General features: G+C 52.0%; 2 protein-coding genes across 2 annotated transcripts in view; one reads left to right on the top strand and one right to left on the bottom strand.

The window, feature by feature from the left end:
- The window catches only part of RUVBL1 (RuvB like AAA ATPase 1), a 35,018-nt gene extending 27,306 nt beyond the window's left edge, over positions 1-7,712 (bottom strand). Inside the window, exons 1-2 of the mRNA XM_060023163.1 lie at positions 7,508-7,712; positions 3,909-3,995 (exon numbers count right to left, since the gene is read on the bottom strand). Of these exons, the coding sequence (XP_059879146.1) occupies positions 3,909-3,995; positions 7,508-7,648 (228 nt within the window). The 5' untranslated portion in view covers positions 7,649-7,712. The remainder of the gene's footprint in view (positions 1-3,908; positions 3,996-7,507) is intronic.
- Positions 7,713-14,927: 7,215 nt separating this feature from the next.
- EEFSEC (eukaryotic elongation factor, selenocysteine-tRNA specific) overlaps positions 14,928-19,504 on the top strand; it is a 150,967-nt gene continuing 146,390 nt past the window's right edge. Inside the window, exon 1 of the mRNA XM_060023162.1 lies at positions 14,928-15,229. Within this exon, the coding sequence (XP_059879145.1) occupies positions 14,929-15,229 (301 nt within the window). The 5' untranslated portion in view covers position 14,928. The remainder of the gene's footprint in view (positions 15,230-19,504) is intronic.

The following is a 19,504-nucleotide window of genomic DNA, read 5'->3' as shown; positions in this document are numbered from 1 at the left end:
GAGTGGCTGGGCCCGTGAGCCACAGCCGCTGAGCCTGCACGTCCGGAGCCTGTGCTCCGCAACGGGAGAGGCCACAACAGTGAGAGGCCCGGGTATCGCAAAAAAAAAAAAAAAAAAGAGTGTGCAGGCCTCAGGAGGGGAATGGCCATACTCTGAACAAGCACCACACTCCTGCCGGCCACTCAGTTAAGTCGTCTGAACGTTGAGGTCCATGGGTACAATGTTACAAAAGCACCAGAAACCCATGCTTCCAGCAAAGCGGCCACTAGGGCCACGGCCACTCCCTCCTGTTACAAAACATCTAGAATAAGTAAGTAGTCATGATAGACCCAAAGTAGTAAACTATCATTGCAAGGTAGTTTACTACTCTGAAAAGCTGGGCAGGTGTTTGACAGATGCCAGAAACCCCTGGATAAAAAGGAGCCTTGAAGGGCACACGTCAGTAGACAAGGTGGCCACAGAGAAAATCTCCAACGGACAAAGACAGGCTTGTCCGTCTCACCACAGCTCTGGCTGAGGAAGTCTCACCAGCAGGCTCTCAAACAGATTAAGGATTGGTCTCTACACTGCCTGATGGCCAGAAAACCCAAGCCACAAAATCTCCTTCATGTGCCCTGTCCTGGCAGCACAGCAGGGGCCCTCCCAAGTCCTCTCAGGAAGCACTTGGCCCTAATCAAGAGATCAGGGAAGCCTCAGATTTGATCAAACATGAGTCCACAAGCAGACACAGGATACAAAATAAACAAGAAAGTATTTCACGAACAAGGAACAAGAGGCTATCAAAAATAGCCAGATTTTGGGACTTCCCGGGAGGCCCAGTGGTTAGGACTCCACGCTTCCACTGCAGGGGGCATGGGTTCGATCCCTGGTCGGGGAACTAAGATCCTGCAAGCTGCATGGCACGGCCAAAACAAACAAACAAACAAATAAGCAAAAAACAGATTTTGAAGAAATTAAAAATAATGAGTGGGGGAAGGAGGGGCTTCTTCATTACAAAAAAAAAAAGCAAGCTAATATATGTAGAGGATATGACAGATTTAGAAATTCGCCATTTTGCAACCACCAATGTGATAACTGATGAGGCAATGACCATCAATGAATGCTACAGCCATAGGGTAAAAGGGCATTCAGGACATCTCAAAGTGCCACTTCCCAGATGATCATAAATTTCAGAGGGAACCAGTCCCCTCATAGCAGAACGTGGCGTCAGCCCCCTGTTGTGATGCAGGTTCCAGACACATCACCTGCATCGCGTTCTGCCAAAGAGCTGAATGTTTCAGACACAATCAGACAACCACTGGAGGACAGCTGTAGGGTACTCTACAAAACAACTGTCCTGGGCTCTTCAAAAATGTCAGTGTCGTAAAAGAAAAGAAACCAAAAATGCAGGGGACAGGAACCGTTCTCGATAAAGAGACTAAAGAGACAATAATGAATGCAATGTGTGCTATGTGATTATAATTCAATTTAAAAATATAAAAAAATGAAAGAGCCACAAACTGAAATGACTTGGAGATATTTTAATATAAACTAGATATTAGCTAATTTTATTAGCAACATTATATTTCTTGGGTGGATGACAGCATCATGGGAATGACAGAGAAGGTCCCTTGCACTTACTTTCAAATGGTTCAGAAGTAACATAGAGAAAACACAAATCTCACAAAATATTTACACTTAGTTACCTAAGAGTAGGGTACAGAGGGATTCATCAAACTGTTCTTTCCACTCTTTTGTAGGTTTCAAATTTTTCAAAATGGAAAATATTCAATGGACTAGATTAAAGAGTAGCTTCCTCACAGCTTACAAGACAGACTGGAAGACATGTCTAATGAAGCTACTCAGAACGCAGAAGAGTCAAAACAACAGAAAACATAAAAGAGCTTCAAAGACTAAGAAGACAAAATGAGAAGCTCCAGCCCAGGATTTCCGTCTTGGCACCGTGGGCATTTTGGGCTGGAGAACTCCTCTTGCAGGGGCTGCTCTGTGCTCTGCAGGGTGCCCTGCAAACCCCCCGGCCTCCACCCACAAGATGCCAGCAGCACTCCCGGCCCAACCAAGTGTAACAACCGGAAACGTCTCAGGACAGTGCCAAATGTTCCCCGGGGGGCAAACTCGGCCCAAGCGGAGGACCTCTGCAGTGGAACCTCACCTAGCTGGAGCTCCAGAAGAGAAGACAGAGAACAGGGAAAGGCAGCATCTGAAGAGACAAAGGCTGACCAGTTCCCAGAACTTATTAGACACAATATGTACTCAGATCCATATGAAGCAGGATAAATGAAAATAAATCCACACTTTGACATGTCACAGTGAAACACCAAAACCAAAATATCCCAAAAACATCCAGAGAGAAAAGACAAAATCCTCAAAACCAGTCTTCTCAAAAGCAACACCAGAAGCCAAAAGGTAGCAAATATCACTGAGAGAAACAGTACTGACAGAACACATCTGTCAACTGAATTATATATCCAACACAACTATCTTTCCAAACAAGGGCAACACAATAAATACAAACCTGACTTTGCCACCAACAAACTTCTAGAAGGACCTTCTTAATGATGTACTTTAGGAAGGAAATGGAGGGAGAGCAAAGGTCTAAGATATGAGAAGGAACAGTAAGCAAATAAATGGTAAATACAGTGACAAGCAGAAAGGGAATTAAAGCTCACGTTTATACCTGTTCACAAATATAGCACTTCCTCCCCTATGGTTAGACACCAGTAAAAGACATACTATCAATTCAATCATATGACTTCAAAATGATAATGAGAGTCGTCATCCTACAACCGCCACTTTAATAGCTCCCTCCAACAGGCAGGGCTGTGCTACCGCTTCAGAAAGGCTAAGGGACCTGCCTGGGGTCTCAGCACCAGCGCTGGAACCCCTTTCTTTACACAGTGACTCCCCCAGGCTCCTCCTCTCCTGCACCAAGCAGCCCTCCAGAAGAACAGCAGGGCCCAGACTGGGGACTCTAGTGCGTTTCAAGCGCCCAGCCAAGCCCCTCACAGATCCCACAAGTTGTCCTGCACCCTTGCCCTGGAAGGCCCTTTTCTTCCCTGCCAAGTCAAATGTCAAGCTTCAACCCCTCCAGCCACACCAGCCCAAGTGTCACCTCCCGCTGCAATTCCAGCTGCATTTAAGATCAGGCGATGCCTCGCAGCTTAGCGCTCAACTGGAGTTTTTCATGCTGCCGTGGTGTCCTCTCTGCCCTGGAGAGACTGTAAGGCCCTTGGAGATAAAAATCACGTCTCTTATTCTTTTTTCCTTTTTCTTTTTTTTTGCGGTACGCGGGCCTCTCACTGTTGTGGCCTCTCCCGTTGCGGAGCACAGGCTCCAGATGCGCAGGCTCAGCAGCCATGGCTCACGGGCCCAGCCGCTCCACGGCATGTGGGATCTTCCCAGACCGGGGCACGAACCCGTGTCCCCTGCATCGGCAAGCAGACTCTCAACCGCTGTGCCACCAGGGAAGCCCCCTTTTTTCCTTTTTCTTTCCATCTCTCACGCAGCCAGAATAGTGCTGGGTCAAGTGAGCATTTGGAAAATTGCTTGCTGACCGGTTGTCTTTCCCCCTCAAGTAAGATGTCACTCCCAAGATTTTATGAAGCCCTAGGCCAACAGAAATATATTTCCAAAGCAAAGGAGACTTGAAAGAGATAAAAGACAAATTACAGAGACAATGAGACACCCCTGAGGACTTCACTCTCTTTTCTCTGGAGGTCAGCCAGGGTAATTTGAATTTTAGAAGCATGGATTTTAGATACTCAACTGTATTATTGCACATTGGTTTTAAAAACATACATATAACCAATTTAGCTAAACAAAGACTAGTTAAGACACAAATTGAATTTGGCTTAGACATTAAGATCATCCTCTTGGGTAGATTTTAAAAAATGAGGGAAAATGAGTACCTTGCCAGTTCCAGGAGGCCCTGCCAACAAGACAGCTCTTCCAGCCATTTTCTTGCTTTTGATTAATTCCACTATCACACCACATGCCTAGACACCACAACAGAAAGAAATAATAAATCAATATTAAAATGTTTCACAGGACGAAAAAGTCCAGTGTCTGGTCCACACAACTCAGACTCATCGAGTGCCAGGACACCACAGGCACTGTCCTAGGCGCCCGAGGCAGTAGAGGGCCATGGAGCTCATGTCCTAGTGGAGGAGACATACAAACACAGAATCTCTACTATGAAGAAAAAAGGGCAAGAAAAGAGCAAGCGGCTGGGGGCAGAGGTTACTCTATAATAAAGAGTGATCTGGGAAGGCCTCTTTGACATTATATTTGATATACGAAGCTGCAGGCAGGGCAGGAGTCAGTGTTCCAAGCAAAGGAAACAATAAATTCAAAATACAGGAATGAGCTTGGCATGTCCAAGGGACAGAAAAGCTGTGCTGACCAGAGTTCAGAAAACAAGCAGACCGGGAAGATGAGGTTGTAGAGGCAGGAGGGGCAGCACTCAGAACAGGATCTTCCAGTCCATAGTAAAGTCTGGATTTTAGTCTACATGTAATGGGAAGCCAGTGAAAAAGTCTTAGGCCGCATGTCATGTTCTGAAAATTTGTTTTTAAAGTATCTTGATGGCTGCTATGTGGGTAACAGACAGGAGGGGTACAAATGGGAGCAGTGGCATATACTCCAGGGGCCCACACACCTCAAAATTGGTAACGAGACTCTGTGTATATGTTCAAATGTGCATTCTTCCAGGGAGGGGTCACAGCTTTCATCACATTCCCAAATTAACCCACTAAGGGCTAAGAATCAATGACATACGCTACTAGTTGGCCATCAGTTATCTATCCCGGAATGCTGTAAGCAAATGCTGCACGTGAGGTTTAACCTACAGCATCCTAAGATCCGAGGAATGCCCTTCAAATCCTCAAGATTAAATTACTTGTGCGTTCGTGTATTTTAAGTATCCTGAGTATTAAGCCATTTACAGCATCTATATTATATATAGACAGGTATGGACATTCTATACATACAGCATGTATTTCGCATACACATACACATATATACAGTTGACCCCGTGAACCCTTGAAGTTAGGGGCGCCCAACCTCCACGCAGGCGAAAATCAGGGCATAACTATACAGTCAGCCCTCCATATCTGTGGTTCAGCAGCCCTGGGTTCAACCAACTGGGGGTCATGTAGCACCCTAATATGTATTTATTAAAAGAAATCTGTGAATAAGTGGACCCATGCCGTTCAAACCCATGTTGTTCAAGAGCTGACTGCGTATTGATACGTGTGTTTAGAAATTCCATAAATGCGTTCCTGGTTTTGTGTATTTTACAATATTTAACTCTAAAGGAGTAGGGCTGAGAAAGTCACACTCCTTTAACACCTGATCTCAAGGTTTCTCACACTGATCTAAAAACCGAAAGCACAACTGTCTCCAAGGTGCACCGTCCTTGCCTCAGGGCAGGCCCACAGCTCCTCTACCTGGGTGGTACCTTGTGGACAGGGTCTTGTGAGCACATCTTATCTCCTCTCCCACTTTCCCCATGGACTGTGGAGACGTACCTTGGTCCCACACTTAGACAGCCCCTCAAAAACGTGGGTTCAGGGAATGCATGTGGATGTGCCCTATTCCACTTCTGGCTCAGCTGGAAAAGCACAGTACACTTAACAGAGCCTAGAAGATATTCTTCAGATGCTGCATCTCTAAAAAGACAAAAGAGCCATTATGGTCTTTCCACAGTAACCTCTGATATCATAATCCTCAGCACTGGAACTCTTTGGGCAACTCAAAAGAGGTAGAAGAGCCTTTGCCAACCTTGGCTACGTACTCTTACTCACACTTCCCCTTCCATTTAATCTTCTTCCATTTAGGCTCCTTCTCTCCAGTGAGACATGTCCAGTGAATTCCAAAATTTAAAAAGTATGAACTGGAAGGGCCTTTAAAAGATGACCTAGTCTAACTCTCACTGTTCAGATGAGGACAGGCTGCTGATGCGACCAGACTCAGACAAGGACCTGGTAGCAGAGGTGGGATGCCTAATAACTCCGTACGTAACTTCTGAGTCCCTATAATGAGTCAGGTTCTGGGTACATGATGCTACCCGGTCTCTATCCTTGGGAAGCTCACATTCGTATGGAGGCACACGGCGTCAGAGTCAAGAGTATGGGTTCTGGAGTCAGACAGACTTAGGTTTAAATCCTGGCTCTACCAATTACCAGCCGAGTACCACAGATCCATAACCTAACCTCTAGGAGCCACAGTTTCCTCATCTGAAAACAGAGTTCACAGCACAGTGGCACAGAGGCTAACGGGTTTATGGTAAAGTATGCTAATGTCTACAACTTACTTTGAAATGCAAAAGCAGATTGTTAGATGGATAAATGAGCAGACAGAAGACAAAGCAACAGAGTAAAATGTTACTTGTAGAATTCAAGCACACAGGTACACACTACACAAGTCTTTCAACTTTCTGGCATGTCTGAAAAGTGTCATAACAAAGCGGAGGAGGGACGGGTATAAGGGTGGTGATGAACAATAAGACAATGGAAACGGAGCTGCTTAGCACAGTGCTCAGCACCTGAAAAGCACTCAACAGCGTCAGCTACTCGCAGAGACAGGCCCTCCGAGAGCAGAAGCTGGATAAAGAGAAATTTCAAAGTCACCTTGGCCCTGTCACTATTTCCTCTCTGGAAACCTGATGTTCCAAATGGAAACCAGAGGCTTCTCTTTGGCCCCTTCTATTAGCACAATCAGGCTAGGAGGCAAGAGTCTTACCCAGGAGTTCTGTAGCTGCCGAGCCACCGCAGGGGCAGAGGGGCAAAATGGGCTGAAGTTAGGGCTGAAGGGGGCCCGAGGGGGCGGTCCTACCACAGAGCGCGCTGCTTCAGGAGTCAGGGGCACACAGGCACAAACTCCAGCATTACTATTACTAAACTGGGTGGCAAGCGGATGGGTGAAGTGACCTTTCCCACCCTCAATGTTTTCATCAAAAAAAAAAAAAATACACACACACACAAAGAGCCTGAACCGTTCTGTGATGATAATGCGGCCGAAGGCACTTGGCACCAGCATCACTTAGCAGAAGTGGGCTTAACGGGAATGTTCAGAAAGGCCTCTGTAGCTGCCACCTGCTCAGGCGGATCACCTCCCGACTATAAAAGTCCCAGAGCCTCTCACTGCGCTCACAGCAACTCAAACGCCGTGCCCGGGCCCGCAGAGCCCCGCAGGAACTGATCCCCGAGGTCTAATAACGGCCCTTCTGTTCAGCAGTTTAAATGTATGTGTCTGAAACGCGAGCTCCCAGAGAGCAGGGACCTGGCCCATCCTCTCCCCGCCGACCCCCGTGCCGCGCGGACGGCCTGGCCCCGAGCGGCGGTCAGTCGGGACTGGCGGTCAGTCAGGACTCGCGGCCAGGAGCGAGGCCGCGGGGTGGTCGCCGCGCCCCGGGACGTCCTCCCCACGCCCCACCCCCAGGTCCGCGCCGCCTCAGTCTCCCCCTCAGTTCAGTCCCCCCGCCTCAGCTCCCGCCCCGCCGCCACACCTCGCGCGCGTTCTCCTGGCCCACGAGCCCCGAGGCCGCCTGCTTGGCCAGGCCGCTCTCGTCCAGCCCCAGCCCCTTCACGTGGCTGTGGGAGGCGATGCGCTGCGTCTTGGTGGTGCTCTTCACCTCCTCGATCTTCATCCTGCGCACCTGGAGCCCGAGCGCCCGCTCAGCCCTAGCAGCGCGCAGCCGGTTACCACGCGGCCGTTACCAGGCGGCTGGTCCGGCCCCGCCTCGGTCAGCTCCCCATTGGCCGCGGCGGGAACTCCTCAGCGTCCCATTGGCTCCTGGCTTTGCCCGTCGCGGCTGCCGGGAAGGCTCCGCCCACCCGCTTCCGGCTGTGTCCCGAGGTTGGCTTCCCCCGCAGCCGGCGCTTCCTGCCCGGGTGGGCCCGAAAGGGCCGCTGCGCCGCAGTGAGGGCCCGAGTTCCGCTCTTCACGGCGCCTTCGCGTCAGTGACCGCATTCGAATGGATACCCTTTTGCGGAGCTCAAGTTCGACCTCGGTGTTGGAGATGAAGAGACAGGTTTAGAACTTAAGCGTCGACTTGTGCCCACTAAGCAGTTTTCTGACTCCCACGCCTTTCATCTCCCTGGGGAGGCTGTGCTCAGCATCCGCCTTGGGGGTTGTCCTCCTCTTCTCCTCGCCTCCACCTCTCCCTTTACTTAGATTAAGTTGGCTGTGGATGACGTTTAGTGTAATTCCTAATGCAGATAAAGATGCGGGCTAAAAGAGGCCCAATAACTTATGAAGAACGCACAGCAAGTAATCAGAAGAGTTGGAACTCCACCTGAGGACTTCAGGCTTTGCAGCCGGTGTAAACCTCATCCCATCCCACGACCTCAGGTGAGACAATTAGCCAGTGGCTGTGTCCTGTCCGGTTCCGTGATGATATTAACACTCCCCCCAAAAGTGTACTCTTCCCATCCACCCAGTCATTCCACAAACATTTGTTAGCACCTGCTGTGAGCCAGACAGTACAATGCACTAGGATGCACACATAAAATACAAAATCTCCAGCCTTGACAAGCTCAGTCCTTAGTTGGGAACCTTGCAACATGAGGTGTGCCAAAGCAGGTACCCCCACGTGGTGTGCAAGCCCAGAGCAGGGCCATCTGGAAACGCTGGAGAGCCAAGGAAGGCGCCATGATGTGGTAACGCCTGGACCGATCCCTGACAGAAGGATAACATCCTCGGAAGCAGACGTTATGTCACCATTTCACACCTGAGTGGACTCAGGTCCAGAGAAAGGGAGGGACTGGCCCAGAGCTCAGGGGAGCTTGCATTAGGGTTGAGACAGACCTGAAGTCAAATCCAGGTGCAGGAGTTCCTGACTCTCACATCTCCTTGTACTTCTCCATCGTAACTTTTGAGTCTAGGTTTCTGATTACTTGCAAGACTATCAGGTCAATGTTAGTCTCTCCCACTAAATGGCAGGCATTATGAAAGTGTAGACCACGTCTGTGTTGTTCATCATTTTAACTCCAGTGTCTGGCACACAGCCTGGCTCACAGTTAAGGCTTCTTATAAATTCAGTAGGGCTCTGGACACTCACATACACACAAAATCATGCAGTTTTGCTGGAGGTATTTTACACAGCAGATCTCATGGGACTTGATAATGGTTTCTGTCAGTGAATGGAAACTTTTGGCCCCCACCTCCCCCTCCACCAGAGCTGTTACATGTTTTTCCTGCTAAAGAACAGTTCAAACATCTGATCCAGCCTAGCATTCTCTTTTTACAGGTGAGGAAACTGAGGCCCTAAAAGGGTATGGAGTTTGTCCAAGATCGCAAATTGAGCAAATGCCTTTCCCAGGCCTAGACCCCAGGTCCGGTGTGCAAAGAAGCTGGGCCTGGCTGCAGAGCCAGGCAGTTCCTTTCATTTCAACAGAAGACGACACGGCAGGCCAGTGTCCAAAGTGTACAAGGTGCATGAAGGTAGGTGAGGCCAATAGCAGTGGACAGGGGTTATTATGCCCGCCCAGCACCCTTCCTACCTCTTCTGGCCACCTTCACTCTAATTTTCTGTAGAGAACCACCCTTCCCCCACTTGGCATCTAGGTGGTTTAGATGGGTTGACCCCACCCCCAGCTTTATTTCAGGAATGGACACAGGACCCTGGCCTGGCCTATCAAAGTATCCCCTCCTCCCCAGAATGGTGATTGGTTCAGAGATGTGAGCGGACAGTCCAATGACACTCAGACCTGCACTTTTACTGGAAATATTGGGAAAGAGACTTGGGTCCTAGGTTTCCAGGTCATCTTGGCCACTTCATGGGAAGACTCTGTCTGAGAATGAAGCCAGCACAAAGGAAAGGAAAGCTGGCAGATTCCTGATGAAATCCTCTACGTTCCCAGATCCAGCTTTGCCCTACTTGGCAGTGTAAATGACACTGACGTTGGGGCTTAAAATAACTTGAGTTAGGGTTCCACCCATGGGTTTGTGCAGTGACACACATACAAGGAATGGAGTGGACAGTTGCATCCCAGCTTGTGCTGTGTGACAACCCCAGACCTGCCTGCTCTCTCACTCTCACTCCCGTGAGCCTTGCTCTTTCGCCTCCAGTGCCTTGACCCCTCTTTTCTCCAGTCCAAGCTTGAGCATCTCAGCCACTGGTTCCCAGTGCTTCTGCTTGCTCCTTGCTTTGACTTCTTTCACACCTGACCTTTGAGCCCAGAAGCCCAGGTCAAGCCTGCCTCTGCCTTCTCCAACATCTTGAGAAGGCTGCTGCATGTGGAGGGGGGCAATGACCCAGGGGCCCCGTGGAGCCACACGTTGTCATGGTCTCGAGGCTCAGCTGAGTGCTGAGAGTGTATCCTAACTAATGGGACATTGAATAATGGTCTGCAGTAATCAAACAGCACGGCACTGGCACAAGGACAGACATATAGACTAATGGAATAGAATAGACAGCCCAGAAATAAACCCTCAGTATATCAGCAAGAGTGCCAAGAGCTGAAACTTAATTCTTTTTTTTTTTTTTTGTCGGCCATGCCACGTGGCATGTGGGATCTTAGTTCGAACCTGTGTCCCCTGCAGTGGAAGCGCGGAGTCTTAACCACTGGACCGCCAGGGAAGTCCAGTAACTAAGTCTTGATTTGGTGACTTGAGGCTTAGCATAAGCCACTGCGTTTTGGGCCCATTGTCTTATTTTTAACAATTTCCCCCTTTTGACCAGTCTCTCAGCCTGAGGGATGCAATACAAATTGAAGGCATTAGCGCTATTCCCAGCTACCACTCTGGAGGCCTCGCAGCTTCTGCTGACCCTCTGTGTGGTGCTCACAGGTTATGACGTCAGGTTCACGTTCTCTGTCAGTCTTTCTTTCGTTCTTTTTCTGATGTTTCAGTCGTAGGGAGATCATTTGCTTGGTGCTTAGTGGCTGCAAACATGCATTTAAAGCTCTTGAGAGAATACAACGCACGACAAAGATTATTACGATGATTACGAGCAGGATAATTCCCAGTGTCTGGGGTGCGCTTCAGAGCCATGATCCCCAAGATCCAAACCAATCAGAATCAAAATCAAAGAAAGTCCCTGTTGAAGGAGTCCCCTGTGTAAGCTAATGGGCTTAGTCCCTGGTCTTGTATTCCCACATTCTCGCCCCCCTTTCTGATCGTTGCCAACCTCATCGGCATGCTTGCTATTTCAGCCCCAGGCTGATTTCTGGGGACAGAAGGAACACCTTAGAGGTGGTACAAAGGCATAAAATTAAATAAAGTTGATCCACATAGTGAGAACATTATTGCCTTTTTAATTCTAATTCAGTGAGTCTTAGGGGGTGGAGTGTGACTTTAACCCCTTTCTAACGCTTGCTAATCTCTCTTTTTATTAACGATCCTGATTCTGAGGTTGTTGTGTTCCCAGCTATTCATGGCAAGTGATAATGTTTTTCTGTGTAAGGGAGATACTTTTATTTATTTAAGTCAAACTTAAAGAAAAATATGAAGTTGTAGGTGGTACCTGGATATTGCATAAATTATGAAGATGGTTCATATCACTGAGGTTGAAAACAACCTGACATAAAACAAGGATCAGCTGGCAGGGAGCAGAGGGCCTGAGCAAGTCACCTCTCCTGGCCCTCTTCCCTCTGCTGTAAAGTAGCGATAACAGCACCTCCTGGGATTATTAAAAGAATTCAGTGAGACCTTTTACAATGGGGACGGGGTCAGGTTAGCCAGGGTGAGGCCTGTGCCTCCGATTGCAACCTTCTCTGCTGGGGAACAGTTTCCGTCCGTCTCAGCAGGCACATCCCACCGCCGTGGGGAAACCCGACAGCAGATGCCGAGAAAGCAGCTGGAGCCTGCAGGTCCCCTGGGCTCCATCTGGACCATCGTCCCACTGGCATCCCACTGGCGTCACATGGCAGTGGGGTCAGAGGTCAGGGCAGTCTGGGCGAAAGCAGCAGGTCTGACCAGCGGACAGGCCGTGAGGCTATTTCCAGTGTAGGTCTTAGCTGTCAGACTCTGATTCTCTGACCAGGTGGGAGGGAGTTAGGAGCCCTTCACTGATTTAATAAATGGGAAGAGACTCCACACTCCAAGTAAATGTTTGTATTAGTTTCCTATGGCTGCAGTAACAAATTGCTACAAACTTAATGGCATAAAACGACACACAGGTATTCTCTTACAGTTCTGCAGGTCAGTGTCCAAAATGGGCCTCACTGGGCTAAAATCAAGGTGTGGGCAGGGCTGCATTCCTGTCTGGAGGCCCTGGGGGAGCACCCACAGCCTGGGTTTTTCCAGCTTCTACAGGCTGCCCACCTTCCTGGACTTATGTTCTGCTTCTGCCTTTAAAAACAGTAACGGCCAGCAGCGTCTTCTCATGACACCATCTCTGGTTCTGATCCTCCCGCCTCCCTCCTGTAACGACCCTGGTGACTACATCAGGCCCGCAGGATAATCCAGGGTGAGCTCCCCACCTCCCCCATCCCTGCCATCGCAAGATCCTTAACTGAATCACACCTGCCAAGTCTCGTTACCATGGAGGGCAACACCATCACAGGTTCCAGGACACGGACATCTTTGGAGGCCACTGTTCTGCTGTGGCCAGGCTTCCCTCCAGGGGTCCCATTAGGGCCCAGACTGATTTCCCCAGGCTTTAGTCCAGTATCAGAGAGCACACTTTTCTATTGCCTGTCCTGGAAAAAATTCCAGGGTTTTCTCCGACTGTGCTAACTTGGGTCACACGCTCACTGCCAAACCAATGGTCATGGCTACTGGAATGGACCTGAGTCTCAGGCTCCTAGAGCTAGCGTTCAGTCAGCCCCCATCGTGACCTGGAGGAAAGGAGTGTGAGACCTCCAAGGAGAGTTGAGGAGTCTTACAGAAGAAGAGGGAGGGGACGCCAACCACTGTAGACCTTAAAGAGTTTGTATCCATATCCAGGTGGAAAGTGTGCTCCCAGGCACACAGCCAGCACGAGGTAGGGCCGTGATTTGAACCTGTGTGGGGCCAGTTCTTGCCAGGACATCAGCTCCCACCCTGCAGCTAACGGGGCATTAGCAGATCTGTTCAGTACTGGCAGTGCCATGGAGCACAGTGGTGGCCTGGGCGACAACCTCATCTGAGGTTAGTATGGGACATGTCGAGGAAGGTACGTGGTTAACACAATCACTGGCAAGGTAGACACCCTCAGAGAAAAAGGAAATTTCCATTTTACTCCTAAAAGAATCTTTAAAGCCAAACTCAAATCAAAGAGCAAAGTATAATAACTTCCTCTGAGCAAATTTATAATTAATCCTGGATTAATTGGCCTTAATGAAGTTGAATTAATTACTAGCTGTTCGTAAAGAACTTTGAACTACCTTCGTACAAAATGGCATTAAAGAAACAGAAAGGAACGAGCATCGCATTAACATTAAGAACAAATCCCCAATAATCGCTGTTCTGCAGGCCGTTCCCTGTCAGTCATTTCCCAGAGACAAGGCCCAGCCTTGGAACCCAGGCTGGGACCCAGGAGTCTGCTGCAGAGGATGGTGTCTTTGTGGGCTGGAGGTTTGGAGGTGGGTCCACTCAAGAAACAGTTATGGAGCCTTTGATGTGCCAGGCCGAGGGGAAGCAAAGATGTGTAAGGGATCCTCAGCCTGCTGGGACAGGGGAGAGCACCAGGGCACCAGCCTGGTCTAAAGCAAACTCGCCTCACTGGGGTAGAAGCCAGGATAGGGACAAAGGACAAAGGAGGGGGCGTGATGTGACCTGCATTTTGCTGGCAACAGGGCTCCAGTTCCTACAGGGTGTCCCTCACACTCCCTGGCTCTTGGAGTGAGCTTATGACTCACACCTGCCTAGGCAGAGGTCTGTATTTCTCTGCTTGGTGCAGGGGCACAGCTGACCCCAGGATACAGTCTGAATCTGGCTGACTTTTCAGACAACTCAGAGCTGCCGTCTCCTTGGCACTTGTGGAGACAGGGCTAGACTCCAGGCTACTGCTGGGGCAGCACCTGTCTTGGAGCCAGCTGTGGTGGGAGTTGGAGACGGTAAGACCTGGCTTAAAGCCCCAGCCCTGCCGCTGGTGAGCGTTTAGGTGTAAGTCGGGCCGGGTAACAGCTACAGCCCGCAGCCCCAAGGCTCGGCGGCCTCACCAGGCAAAATGTCTCTCAGATTTCACATAGAAACACTCTCGTCTCTTGAAAAGCGGGAAGATGGGGCAATGTTGGGCTAGCATTCCTGCCTGGTGTCACTTGGCCAAAGCTGAGCCGTGGCTCCCCATCTGTGGCCACAGGACATGTGCTCTCCACCTCCGCAGTCTCCACCACCCCGGGCACCTTAAACCCTGCTGATTACTCTCTGGCGAGTCACCTGCCTGGCCAGGGCAGACATTTAAATTTGTGATCCGTGTTATTGCCCGTGGGCGACACCTTTTCTGTGGGTAACATTTCAAGAGAATGAGCGTTGCGGGCCCTCCCCAGCACGGGCGCACTCACACGACCTTCTGCGTACAGTTTGGCGGCCCCCTGAGGCCAGGCTGACTGCCCGGTCCGAGATTCTCCGAGCAGCCTTCCCAGGTTTCCCGCGCTGGCTCTTAGGCAGGACTGGCTCAGCTTCGCGGCCCGCCCTCCCTGCCCCGGGCCTGGTGCTTCCACCGCTGCTGTATTTCCCCAGGGCTTCTCGGCGTCCGTAGCGGTCTGGTTCCGTCTTTACTCCCGGTTATTGTTCCCCCCCACCTCCGGGTCCCCCATGTCCTGCGGGGAAAGCGACCTGTCCCCGCGTGGTGGACAGAAGGCGCCGGGTGCCCAGAGGGCGCTCAGCTAGAGCCCGTGGAAACGAACGAACGAACGAACGCGAGGACTGACGGAGGTCGGCCCCGGCGCCTGGCTCCCCGGCTCGGGGGACTGACCGCGCGGCCGGAAGCTTCGGCGCCGGAACGTGCGAGCGGGGCGCGGGCGGCGGGGGCCGGCTTAGCGGGCGGACCGCAGCGACGGCATGGCGGGCCGGCGGGTGAACGTGAACGTGGGCGTCCTGGGCCACATCGACAGCGGCAAGACGGCGCTGGCGCGCGCGCTCAGCACCACAGCCTCCACCGCCGCCTTCGACAAGCAGCCGCAGAGCCGCGAGCGCGGCATCACGCTCGACCTGGGCTTCTCGTGCTTCTCGGTGCCGCTGCCCGCGCGCCTGCGGCCGGCGCCGCTGGGGGCCGAGCCCGAGCCCGGGGCCGAGCCGCGGCTGCAGGTCACGCTGGTCGACTGCCCCGGGCACGCCTCCCTCATCCGGACCATCATCGGCGGTGAGCGCGGGCGGGCGGGGGGTGCGGGGCTCGGACGCGCCGGGGCGGAGGCGCCCGCCGGGAAGTCTCTCGCGCCGCCCCCAAAACAGCGAAAGTGTTTTTTACCACATGCGTTCGTAATACACTGCGTTCGTAATACACAAACAGGTTAGGGAAACTCAGAGACCCTGAAAGTGCCCAGAAGGCGTCCACTCGCTGTCTTTTGGTCTCCTGCTGCCCATCTCTGGAGTCAGCCGCTGTCCCGTCCTGTGCCATTTCGGAGGAACTCCGTGTGCAGGCAGCGTTCCTATGTATATGTCGACCCCTCCTTTTCTCGTTCTTTTTTTTTTTTTTTTCACAAAATGGTAACACCACTCTATTGAGTACTTCACTCAATACTCGGGCCTGCCCATTCGTACATATAAAGCAACATCATTCTTTTTAAAGGTCACATGAAATTCCGTTGTACACTTGCACCACCGTTTTCTGAATGTCTTAGTGATGGACATTTATGTCGTTACTCATTTTTGGTAACGATGCTTCAGTGAGTTTTATAGAACAGACGTCTTTGGTGGGTGTGCTAGTGTGTCTGTAAGGAAAGACCCTAGAACTGAGATGCTGGGGCAGAGAGTCGTGGTGGGTACTGCCCAAAAGCCTTCGTGAGATGTACCATTTAATTAATTTAAATTATACAAGTAGTACATGAATACATTCTACTTCTGAAGAAATAGAACGTTACAAACCAGGTAGAAGGCCCCTAATTACCCCTCCCATCTCGCCAGAGGAAGCCACTAGTACACCTCTGTGGATTACTTTTCCACACCCATTTCAGTATACTTGACTCCATGGACAGGTGTTTTGTTTATATAGAAAAATGGTAGCACGTGGCACAAAGGGTGTATATATAGTTCAGAGACTCCTCACTGCTGACCCAGGGACCTGGTACCTCCCTGCTTTCCACTTCCTCCAGACCCTTCCGGTGGCATTCTCTGCACCCGCGAGTACGTATAGGAACACTTCTTGGTCAGATGGTTTTATCGGCCTGCTGGTGGACAGCTGCACTGGTCGCGCGCTGGGCATAGCGGGCCCTGCTGTATGATGAGTGTTGAGTACTTTCACCTTGTCACCTCCCATCTGGTCCATGCTGCAGGCAGTCTGAGATCATTTCCCTGTTTTCAGGAGAGGAACCGGAGGCTCGTAGAGGAGCAGGAACCTGCTCCGGTCCCCCGCCTCACATCTTCTACTCCGCCGTGTTCTAGCCACAGATGCATGTGAAGGGGCACGCGATCCTCTCTGCTCTCCCCTCCCCTTGTCACTGATTTCTGTTTGGTCACGTCCAGGTACATTTTAGGACACATTCTCTGAGCCAGTGTAGGTTGGAGGTTAAAAAATGGGAAGGCAGATTGGTGGTCTTTTCTTGTGACAGGTGTAGGGAGTGAAGGACATGCTTCTGGAGTCTGTGGTGAGGCCTGGCTTTCTCCCTCACTGACCTTCTGACCTCGGATGTGATTCTGGACTGTCCACACTCTGGCAGATCTCAACTGGCTTTGCTTTTCTTGCACGTTTGCCACTTCCCGGGCAAACGCTGCAGGGAGTGTGGTGGTTACTGTTCAGCCATCGAGGGGCTTGGGACTCGGGGAGGCTGCTAGGAAGTGGCCGACCCAGGGCTCTGCTTGACTCCAAAGCTGCCACTTCCCGGGTCACTGTACTCTGCCCTCCCCTTCCACGTGTACGTTCGTGGTGTTTCTTCATGGGACAGAAGGTTTCAGGCACCAAATTATAACGCCTCCAAGCATTTGACAAGTCCTTGGTTTAGACTGTAAATTGTTGAAGAAATGAAGAGGGATTTCTCTCCTGTCGTAGGAACATTGCGGCTCTTAGGTTTCTCTCGCCCCTGAGAGGGGAGACTCTCCTTGTCTTCTTACAGGTGTTAACATGTGACCTGAGCACATTGCAGTGGTGGGACCAGGGCTGCTACTCTTCTTCCTTCAATAGATGAGATTCCCACCCTCCACTCAGGGAAGTGAGAAGAAAAAGTGGCTTTTTTCTTTGGGGGGGAAAGGAGCTGCATCTGAGTGTCTGCCGGGGTCCACGCCTGTGGCTACAAACTTGCGTCTGTGCGATAACGCTGAGTGATGGGGGTGTAGGGGGGCATGGGCCCCACTCTTCTGATGAGAAAACTGAAGCTTGGAAAGTCAAGTTCCCTGGGCAGGCGTTGGGACCTGCTCTGCCACCCCTGACCCGGGTCTGGTGAATCCCCTTCGTTATCCTCATGTTGCAGAGGCCACGTGTGTCTTTACTTGTCCTTCCTCTCCAGACTGTGGGCCCTCCCCTCCTCCCTCTGCTGACCCCCCACACGGTGGACAGTCTGCTCCTTTTATGGATGTCTTCAGATCAGGTCAGCCGTCAGCTGAAGACTGTCCGGGCGCTCATTGCCCCCCCCCCAGTGACCCACGATCTGGCCTCTGCCCTCTCCTGAGCCTCATCCATGGCTCCTGACCTCCAGTCACACTGGCCTCCTACTTACTGGATGGGCCAGTGTTGCACCTGCTGTGCCCTCCTCATTTAAGTCTCAGCTCGAGTGTCACCTCCTCGGAGAGGCCTCTGACCTACTGGCCTAAAGCGTCCCCAGTTCTCTACCGTCATACCTCCTCATGTCCGTGTTTTGTTTCCTGCTAGCCCTTGGTGTTGTCTGATACGCGTGATGTGCTTGTTGATGGCCTCTGTCCTCCACGAGAGCATAGCAGGAATTGGGCCAGAGCCTGGCATGGAGGAGGCACTCGGAAGTCCCAAATGAATGAAGCTGGGGTTGGGGGGTGGATCGAAAGTCACCAGCAGGGCCCCTCTGGGGGCTGACAGCAGAGCCAGGGGGAGAGTGCTGTGTGGTGTGCAGAGTGACTCATTAGGGCTCTTTGCACAGCGGTGACTTGCTTTGCGGGGCATGGTGGAGAAAGAAAAGCTTGCCCAGTGGCGGCACAGCCTGGGTGAGGCTCTGAGGCGTGAGCCTGCTGTCTTGTCTGTTCAGAGCCAGGGGTGGCTGCCAGCATTTAGCAGCTGGAAATGGGCCTGGTGAGTGGGGAGAGGCGTGGAAGGTGACGGCGGGCTCCTGTAGAGAGGTGAGCGGGGAGAGGTGTGGAAGGTGAGGGCGGGATCGTGTAGTGGGCCTGGTGAGTGGGGAGAGGTGTGGAAGGTGAGGGCGGGCTCGTGTAGAGAGGTGAGCGGGGAGAGGTGTGGAAGGTGAGGGCGGGCTCGTGTAGAGAGGTGAGTGGGGAGAGGTGTGGAAGGTGAGGGCGGGCTCGTGTAGTGGGCCTGGTGAGTGGGGAGAGGCGTGGAAGGTGAAGGTGGGATCGTGTAGTGGGCCTGGCGAGTGGGGAGACGTGTGGAAGGTGAGGGCGGGATCGTGTAGAGAGGTGAGCGGGGAGAGGTGTGGAAGGTGAGGGCGGGCTCGTGTAGAGAGGTGAGTGGGGAGAGGTGTGGAAGGTGAGGTGGGATCGTGTAGAGAGGTGAGCGGGGAGAGGTGTGGAAGGTGAGGGCGGGCTCGTGTAGAGAGGTGAGTGGGGAGAGGTGTGGAAGGTGAGGGCGGGCTCGTGTAGTGGGCCTGGTGAGTGGGGAGAGGCGTGGAAGGTGAAGGTGGGATCGTGTAGAGAGGTGAGTGGGGAGAGGTGTGGAAGGTGAGGCGAGATCGTGTAGAGAGGTGAATGGGGAGAGGTGTGGAAGGTGAGGGCGGGCTCGTGTAGAGAGGTGAGCGGGGAGAGGTGTGGAAGGTGAGGGCGGGCTCGTGTAGAGAGGTGAGCGGGGAGAGGTGTGGAAGGTGAGGGCGGGATCGTGTAGAGAGGTGAGCGGGGAGAGGTGTGGAAGGTGAGGGCGGGCTCGTGTAGAGTGGGGAGAGGTGTGGAAGGTGAGGCGGGATCGTGTAGAGAGGTGAGCGGGGAGAGGTGTGGAAGGTGAGGGCGGGCTCGTGTAGAGAGGTGAGTGGGGAGAGGTGTGGAAGGTGAGGGCGGGCTCGTGTAGAGAGGTGAGTGGGGAGAGGTGTGGAAGGTGAGGCGGGATCGTGTAGAGAGGTGAGCGGGGAGAGGTGTGGAAGGTGAGGGTGGGATCGTGTAGTGGGCCTGGTGAGTGGGGAGAGGTGTGGAAGGTGAGGGCGGGCTCGTGTAGAGAGGTGGGTGGGGCTTAGGTCGGTCCCGCGGTGCAGATTTCTTCTAAGGGCCTTGGGATGCTTTTAAAGTAGGTTTGTGATGTGATGAGGCCGGAGCTTTAGAAAGAGGCAAGGTGGCTGAGCAGGGACTCCAGCGGGCA

The sequence above is a fragment of the Delphinus delphis genome, chromosome 10 (genome assembly GCF_949987515.2).
Source record: "Delphinus delphis chromosome 10, mDelDel1.2, whole genome shotgun sequence".
In the NCBI taxonomy this organism is placed as follows: Eukaryota; Metazoa; Chordata; class Mammalia; order Artiodactyla; family Delphinidae; genus Delphinus; species Delphinus delphis.
The sequence above is the reverse complement of the archived record's forward strand: the minus strand, read 5'-3'. Positions and strand labels throughout refer to the sequence as shown.